The sequence below is a fragment of the Pezoporus occidentalis genome, unplaced genomic scaffold (assembly GCF_034315485.1).
Source record: "Pezoporus occidentalis ecotype Australia unplaced genomic scaffold, CSIRO_AGI_Poc_V1 ctg268, whole genome shotgun sequence".
NCBI classification, from domain to species: domain Eukaryota; kingdom Metazoa; phylum Chordata; class Aves; order Psittaciformes; family Psittacidae; genus Pezoporus; species Pezoporus occidentalis.
Window position 1 is genome coordinate 516862 of NW_026914589.1, and position 8853 is coordinate 525714.

The 8853-nt window shown below is 46.6% G+C and overlaps 1 protein-coding gene across 9 annotated transcripts in view; it reads left to right on the forward strand.

Moving 5' to 3' along the window:
- Positions 1-7816, forward strand: part of PDLIM1 (PDZ and LIM domain 1) — a 44346-nt gene extending 36530 nt beyond the window's left edge. For 7 of the 9 annotated variants that reach the window (XM_062624516.1, XM_062624511.1, XM_062624508.1 and 4 more), the window contains 3 exons: positions 2351-2505; positions 5525-5642; positions 7273-7816. In XM_062624516.1, coding sequence (XP_062480500.1) covers positions 2351-2505; positions 5525-5642; positions 7273-7459 — 460 coding nt within the window. In that variant the 3' untranslated portion in view covers positions 7460-7816. Of the gene's footprint in view, positions 1-2350; positions 2506-4788; positions 4849-5524; positions 5643-7272 lie in introns of those variants that run through there. The other 2 variants (XR_009965943.1, XM_062624512.1) reach the window with 2 other exon arrangements.
- The last annotated feature ends 1037 nt before the right edge of the window (positions 7817-8853 follow it).

Sequence of the window (8853 nt, forward strand, 5' to 3'; positions counted from 1 at the left end):
AATTTTAAAAGCTCAGCAATGCAGTGTTACTCAATCAGTGTTGCAAGTTGCCCATGGCAGAAGCAGTGAGATCCAGTAATGGTTTTGTGAGTCCAAAATCCAGTAAAGCATGTTGGAGTTGTCACCCACAAAGTTTTGGAGTTGGGGAACTTTGGTGCATGGTAAATGAGACCAGTTGCTGGTGTCTGCTGCAGATAAAGTACCTGTGTAACAGGAGGTGCCATAAATCAGCAAACATACAGAGACTTGCTATCCTGCAGGCACAACTCGTGTGCCTGTGCCCATTCAAAAGATGCATATGCTTTTGTTGTTTTGTTTTTTTATATTTTATTTTCTTTAAGCAGCATAGCTTTCTGCCCTGACAAATTGAGCTATTTCACTCTGCTCATACAAATTCTAGGATTTGGGGGTTTTTATAGTCTTTTGGAAGTTTGTAGAGGCAAATGTACCTATAGGGTGTGTACCAGGGAGAGGTGATGTACGTCTTTTGCACACTGTCACAACACGTGGTTGAAATGTGATGGCTTTGTTTGACTTTAGTGCTCTTGAAGGTGATATAGCTTTTGCTTTTTGAATGCATGTTAATGAAACATTCTTAGTATGCGAACTGCAGTGAAAGGTTTCTTGCCTAATGTTTTCATGGGTCTATAGAGCGGGGGGAGTATATGGGTTTACATAAGATGAACCTAATGTGGAGCATGGATTCATTTTGGATGAAGGACCTAGGACATTTTCTGTGTAATAGAAAGCACGTCATTATTTTATTTTGGGTGAGAGGCTTCAGTAAATGACATTCAGGCATCAAGGGTTCAACTGCTTGCAAGCCTAATGTGCTTCTTGCTCCACTGAAAATTACTAAAGATGGAAACATTTTATGAAATTCTTTTTATGGAAATAGTGTTTTATAACACATGCGATGATTTTAGCTCTGATGCTTGAAGATTTATTATGTAGAGTAACTCTCATATGACTCTATTGCACATTGGCATGGGAAGTATGCAGTTGCCTCCTCAAAAAAAGATTTCTCTCTGCAATTTAGTCTTAACTTTAGAATGTTTATGTACTTTTCAGGCAATCACAGGGTGCAGGAACAGCGAAACCTAATAGACCATTTACATTTATAAGGCTGCATTATGTAATTGAGCTGTCAGAGGAGACTTGCCTCATTTTTCTAGAGATGTTTTTACTCCAGTCATAGAATACAAAGCAGGCAGGAACCTCCCATGTCCATCCCCTAGCCCAGCAGTTACTTGATTTAAACCATCAATTTAAATAATTCCCATGGGATATTTGTCCAGACTCTTTTTAAACCTTTAGTATGGAGGTTGCTCACTTCTCCATAAGCAATCTCCTCCAGCATTTCAGAGTCTACCCATTAGAAGGCAGCAAGGAATATTCTGAACATCCTCCTGCAGTTTTAAGCCTGTAGTTTATCCTGCACCCACTGGATGTGGAGAACATCCTAGGTAGTGCCTCCGAGCCTCTTCCCCCCCCCCCCCCCAATGACCCTTCCACTGGCATAATGACCACCCTTTCAACCACCCTGCATTGTGAAAAGCTGACACTGAAGCGCTTCAGGCTCTAGGCTGAGGGTGCAGGTCCCTCATGAACTGAGTGGCAGCTGAAAGGAGGGCTTAGTGTTAGCACACAGAAATCTCCTCTGCCCTTCACTTGCTTGTTAACCTTGATTAAATGCTGTAAATGGCCTGTGGCTCAGAGTCTTCTCCTATGAAATGGAAATAGCAACACTCACTTGAAAACCAAATTAAATTGTTGCCAATTAGGGAATCTTATCGTTAGATTGTACAGCTGTTACTTTGTGAAGGGAGCCTTTAGGACCCATTCATAGTGTACGTGCAAAGATTAAAAATTTCTTTTTAATGGAATAAACTTTACTTAATTTGAGATTCACAGTGGTGCAAGGTATTAGTCTAAGGTATTAGTTCATGCATGCAAGGAACATGCATAGATGGCACAGCTACCATGCAGGATCCCATCACAGCACAAATTCTTTATTTTCCTGTTAACAGAGTGGTGATTTCCTGAGAAAGTTTTAGTTTCTGGAGTAAATAGTTTATTGTGAAGCACAGAGAACACCTGGGGACTGGCTGGGGGCAGTCAGTGTGAACCTTATCACAGTGGTGTATGTGGATAGCCCAGGGTGCCAATCTCACCTGGGCTGCGGGTCTTGTGCGAGCACGTCCAGCACCTCTGTATTTTATGGCATCCTGTTGCACACTTATTTTGCACGTTTGTTCTTCAGTCGTATGACGCATTGTGAAAATTTTGCTAGAGGCACTGGCTTTAGTTTTCAGCTTTTTAACAAGCTTATTCCCTGTTCCTTTCTCAGTTTAGATCAGCATAACCAGCCCCCAGGAAGTATTGTCATAGACAGAGAATCTGAGGTTTACAAGATGCTCCAGGAGAATCAAGAATCAAATGAGCCACCCAGACAGTCTGCTTCGTTCCTTGTGCTGCAAGAAATCTTGGAGTCAGAAGAAAAAGGTGAGCACTTAACTGCACACCTAATCTGAGTGTGCTTTTCTCTTTGCCATTCCTTGGGCTGCATATGATGTTTAAGAGTAATATCTAAAACTTTGTTTTCCTTTTTTAGCTGTTAATTGTTCAAGGTAGCACACGTCAACGGTTTCTGCAGAAACCTGCAGACCCTCTCATAAACTTAACTCCTAAATGTTCTCTTGTTGATTAGTGTCAGCGTCTACAGGCCTATATCACTGCTCACCCTTTGAGCAAGTGCTCAAGAAATAACCCCCTACAACATTTAGTTATCAAGAAGGAAGTTACAAAATTGCAAAAATTTGTCCGTGTTTTGTAAAGTTTTGCTCCTTTAAGATAATATTCACTGATTAAAGACCATCTTGGATTCAAGATTTTGAAAGGTACCTCAAGATAGTGATCTTTAGTGAATCTTAGTGCTTCTGATAGCCATCCTTTTATATAAGAAAAAAGGTTCTGTAAAAATATGGAAGTTGAGTTACAGCAAGCAGTTCATATAGCTTTTAAACTCTAAAATTTCAGTCTGCTTGGCATTCTTGACCTGACATCTGGACTTCTGCAGTTCAGGGCTATAGAGCTTAAGATAAAAAAAGCCAGTTAACTTAGATGAGGGCCAAATTGTACTCACTTTTCCCCTTAAATAAACTAAAATAAACAAGTAAATAGGAAAGGAATTCCAAGAATGACTTTTTTTTTTTCCTTAGACCAGTTGAGACTTTTGTCTTTCATTACTAGCTTGGCAGTGGTATGTTCAATTTCATCCAACAAAAGCCTGGTGCTGAGATGCTCACCACAAAGGGAAACAGATCAGCCTCAGACCTGGTAGGTCTGAGGGATCTGTACAGAAACAGAAAAATGAAGGAAATAAGGAAACAATAGGAAGAAATAAACCAGGATCTTGGAGTCTTTAATATGCTGTTAAAATACCTGCCTGAAAGCATCTTTTAAACACTGGGTTTGCAACTTGCCCTCAGTGTTCAGCTCCTGTGTGGAAAGGACTTGAGTAGCTGTGACTTCTTACGCAGCCAAGGTTCTCCCCCATGCTTAGTAGTGCTGAAGAAGATACGAAGCAAAGCCTTCTCTGCTTTATCTTTCTTCGAAGATTTGCAGAATTACTGGGATTCTCTGGCACAAGGTTTGCCTGCCAGATCACAGGCCAGGATGGGCTTTGGCATCACTCCACTGTGAGCTGATAATCACCCATGCGGAGGAGGGCCAGGAGGTTACACAGCCCCAAAGGAATGTCAGTCCTTGAGGAGATGGTGCTCCTGCCTGCCAGGCTCAAACACCCCTGCTGCTGAGTCAGATCATGTCTGCTGTGATAAACAGCACATTGGTGATAAGTGGTACATTGGTTGGCTGCTTCTCCCAGCCTGTCTTCAGGTGATGGCTTGTGAGTAGCAGCAGGGAGCTGTCTCCCCAGCTGGGACAAGTTCCTCCAGGCATTGCTCTGTCAGCTATGCTGACTTACACCAGCTGAGAACCTAGCTCCCTACACAGGGGATCTATGTGGGCACTGGTGTGTGGAGGTACCATGGCTGGTCTGTGTTTCCACGTTTAGACCTGACCCTGTACTAGTAGGGGGAGGGTGTTTCACAGGGTGGAAACATGTTATGTTTCCTGTGGGCATTTGATTAAGTTGATCCCTTTAGAAAGATTTAAAATCATGCTGATATGAGCAAAGTTTGAGGCACAGGGAGTGAGCAGAGGTGATACGTAGGGAAGAGTCTGCAAATGTGGTTGCTGCTGTTTGCTTCCCGGGAAGGGCCACTTGCAGTAACTGCTGGAGACCAGGTGCTTTGTTCTGTGTTCGGAGGGTACATAAGCTGTAGGGAACTTGCACCTCTGGACCAGCATCTCTTCATTGAACTGAGTGCAAACCTCTGAGCTGAAGGCTGCCACAGAGGCAAAGCATGTCAGCATCATCTGCTCCATGGATGAGCAGTGGTGACAGGGCAGTTCATTCCTTTTTCCTTCAGCTCCCCTGTCAGTGACGCTGCCCTGGGCTGTGACATGTCCATAACCTTGCTGGTCAACAGCATATGCCTCTGGAGGATATTTCCTTCCCTTACACCAGGAACATCCACTGCAGTGTGCTTTTGGTTTGACGCTAGTCAGAAGAGTTTTATCAATGTCCTTCTTAGCCTGAGGTGCCTGTTGATCCCCTCTGTTTTGGGTGAAACACCATGTTGAACCACTTGCAAAAGTCATGTAGCTAAGACTAGTCACATCAATGGTGTCATTTTGTAAGAAGCTCCTTTTTCACTGCAGATATTTAAAGGCTTGCTTTGTATCCTGCATCTAGGATCCACTGCCGTTGTAGGAATTCAGGTCAGCAGATGTCTCCTGCAAAGGACCTGCAGGACATCCCTGCTCCAGAGAAGCTGCACTAGGGAGACACCTGGAGCATGCTATGCAGCAGCAGGAGGGCACGAGGTTATCCCCAGTGTCCCAGGGCCCTGCAAGAACAAGGAGTTTGTTAACCAAATCTTCCAGGAGTCTCGGGAGAGTCAGCCCTACCGTATGCCAGAGAGCAGACTGGAAAAGGACTTCTGACAGCCCTCCCCAGTCTGCCAGGACGCTCACCTCCTCTTGCTGAGCCCAAATCTGGCAATTAGCTTGACCCTGTATGTGTGACTGGGACATGGCAGGCAGTCTCTGGTGCTGCCAAGGCTGGGGCAGGGGTAGAGGCTTCGCTTTGCTTTGTGCATCTGTGCATGTGAGACACATCGGCTGAGGTCTGATGGGATTTTAATAGGAAAAGAAACTCTCATCTGACTGCCCACAATCTCAGGCCCTCAAATTTCCAGGGGCAGGCTCAGCTGTGCCCTTTCTCTCCCTCCTTCCCACACATCCCTAAATCCCTGCCTGCTTTCCATGCATGAATCCCAGCCTCAGAGCTGGCATTAAAGAACCTCACACCTCCCTAAAGAAACATCTGCTTGGGAGGGATAGCTTAGAACCACGCATCTCACACGCTCTGAAGCACTCTCCTTCCACCCCCCAGGAGACCCCACCAAACCATCTGGATTTAGGAGCGTCAAAGCCCCCACCACAAAGGTGGCCTCATCGATTGGGAATGCCCAGAAGCTGCCCATGTGTGAGAAGTGTGGATCTGGCATTGTGTAAGTAAGCCTGTCCCTGGGGTTTCAGGCCAAGCGTACCATGCCTGTGCGAGGGGCTGAGGTGCTGCACCCAAAACACGTCACCTGCTCACATCCAGAGCGTCCAGGAGCTGGCTCAAGACACAATTATTCTCACCAGCTTTGATAGCACCAACTTTGCAGTTCTCTGTAGTGAGACAGGAGTTGGGTTTCCCTCTACAGATTAGTATCAGTGGAAACCAAAACAGTCCCTATGAGAAAAACTTTTGATAACAGTTGTTGCTGCAGTATTTTGCTTCCTACCTTTCAGGCAGGAAACACCCAGAAACAAAATGTGCTATTCATTCAGGGCTTGTGTATTCAATGATTTTAATGTCTTGGCACCCCCTGCCATGGAGTGGTCAGAGGTGCATTAGTGGTCAGAGGCAGTGTGGACCAAGTGAGCTGTGTTCTCCCTGCTTAACTGTAGCACACCTCTACTGTATTTACCCAGACATAATTTTAGTTGTCTCTATGTGGGTATGTCTAACTGCCAGCACACCAGGGGCATGGGTTTGATACAGAGCTGCTGCACCGTAAGTGTGACAACAGGGGGGACCCAAACCATGCATTCAGTTTGATGTTCAGTTTCTCAACCATGGATTCTTTCCTACAACCCCCTTAGCTTAACAGCTGACTCCAGCAGTCAAGTATTGGTAGTCCACCTGCATTGTCATGGAAGAATTCAGCTTTCTTCCGTGCTGCCCACCACAAGCTATCAGCTAGTTGCTGAGGCTCTCTACACTGTGATTGCCTGGAGCACCAGGGACTGACAGAGTCATTAGAGGCAATCCATACCCTGTAAAATATGAATCAGAGACAAACCCTACAATTATTCTAACAGCTGGGTAGATGAGGAAAGAAAGCACAAAGCTATAAATAGCAATAAAAACTTAATGAATTACGGAAAATATAGGTGGCTGCTGGAACAAAATTATACTCCTGGCAAATTGTTGTGTTTTCTTCATCATCTGCTGGGTTAAGCTGTGAAATTTTCCAGAGCTGGCCCACATTTGGCTGGATCCATTCACTGTGGCGCCTGAGCATCAGTGTCTGAGATCAGAACAAGGATCTGGTCTGTGCTTCTCCCACACAAACCTGGCACATTGGTCACTAGCAAAAGGGCAGCGACGGCCTTCATCCCCCTAGGTTGGTGGCAGGCAGTCATTTCTGTATTTCTTTTGCAATCCACTTGGTTTGGACCTGGATTTTGCTCCCTGAGATGGTCACCTTGATGCCTGCCATTTGATTCTGGGCATTTGAAAGCTGTTGTGCTGTCTCCAGCTATCAGCTAAAAGATGCCATCACAGTGATTCTTGCCGCTACACAGTAGGGTCCCTGTGAAGCTTAGGCAGGCCAGTGATAGGGAACACTTTCCAGAGAAGTCGCATGCCAGCATGTGTTGGGCTCTAAAAGTGTTGTTAACATCTGCTTGGCAGGAGGTAGGGCGTGTCCTATGACTTCTCAGAAATCAGTCCTTTGACTTCTCAGGAGCAGGAGAAAATTGTCTGCCCTCAGCACTGGTGTGGGTCTGGGCTGGGTGGGAGGTAGCTGGGGAAGAAGGAGGCAGTGGGGGGTACGTGGTGCTGAGGGGTACTGGTTCCTTCCCCAGAGGGGTGTTTGTGAAGATCCGGGACAAGCAGCGACACCCCGAGTGCTATGTGTGCAGTGACTGTGGCACCAACCTCAAGCAGAAAGGACACTTCTTCGTGGAAGACCAAATCTATTGCGAGAAGCACGCACGGGAGCGGGTGATTCCCCCAGAGGGCTACGAGGTGGTCACCGTCTTCCCAAAGTAAACTGCACTGCTCACAAAGCCAGTGTGGATGGTTTATCCCCTGCTGCTTTTCCTTGAAAAGCATCATCCCTGCCTGCCTGCCGAATCTTGTTTGCAATAAGGAATGCTAGGCATGGCTTTGAATTTCCTTGCCATTATTAATCCTCCATTTGTTCACATGAGATGTCACTAATTGTTCAACATTCTTTTTGTTTCCTCTTGGCTTTTTCCTAATACACAGAATTATATTTTTTTTCCCCTCCTTTGCACTGTCAATCACACAGGAAAATCAGAGGCCAAAGTCACATTACCACTCTCCTGTGTCTCAAGTTATTTGCCTTTTGTTTGCATTCAATAAACGGGGTGAATCTACAAGGCAGATGGCTCTGCTTTCTCCTGGTATTCTTGTGCACTGGACTGGGGTTCCGTGGGCAGCAAGAAGGGTACTCAGTGCATGGCTGTGTTTATAGAGAGTAGCATGGGGAAATTACAAGGTTGAATCAGACTGCTCTCACATGCCGCCCAGCTGCTGTTAGCAGCTGCCTGCTGGCACCCAGCAAAGGCCCAGTGGGCACAGCCAAGCCACAGACCATAGCTGGCACTGGTGGCCTGTCCCTGGTGCAAGGCAACTGGAACCTGCCTCCTTCCACATCCAGCACCGCTTCATGATGATGGGTCCTGTGATTCCCGTACTGCATCACCCACCTGCCCCTCTATTCCCCATGGTCACAAACCGAGCTCTGTGAAAAAACATCCACTTGATGCTTGCTGGAAGCCGGGGACTCCTGCCTCAAAGAGGGGAAGATTTGAGTGGCCATGGTCTCTGTCCCCTGTTCCAGCTGACCCTGACCGTCCTCTGCAGGCTCCCCAGCCCCATACCACAGGCTCAGGGCTGGGTACAGGCTGGAGACCCACATCTCTTGTCCAAACCAGGGCAGACCTGTGGCCAGGGTTGGGACAGTCCCCTGTGCAAGGGCCCATGTGGCTGCCAGAGGCACTGCTGTGCTGCCAGACGTGCAGCTGCTAGAGATGCCACAGGACTGATGTGGGCAGGGGGCACATGCCCCATGTGTGCTGGATGAAGGGCTGATGGTGCCTGAGCAGCAGTGCTTCACCCGTGTATAGCAAAAAGCTGTGCAGTGAAGTTCTTTCCAGGCTCACACCTCTGAGCAAGACACTGGCTGTTCTTCTGGTGTAAAAATAAATGGTTTCTAAGATGTAGTGTCATCTTTGCCTTAAAACAGACTGCCACAGGTTGAAAACATAAGGGTTTGTAGCTGCATACAGAACCTCTTTTGCAGGCACAGGGCCACCTCAGCCCCTGGGTTAATGGGTGCATCTGCAACAGCTTGGAAAGTTCTAGCTGTCTTCAGCAACCTGTTACTGCTGCAGCCTGTGTTTCTTCTCCTTCACAAT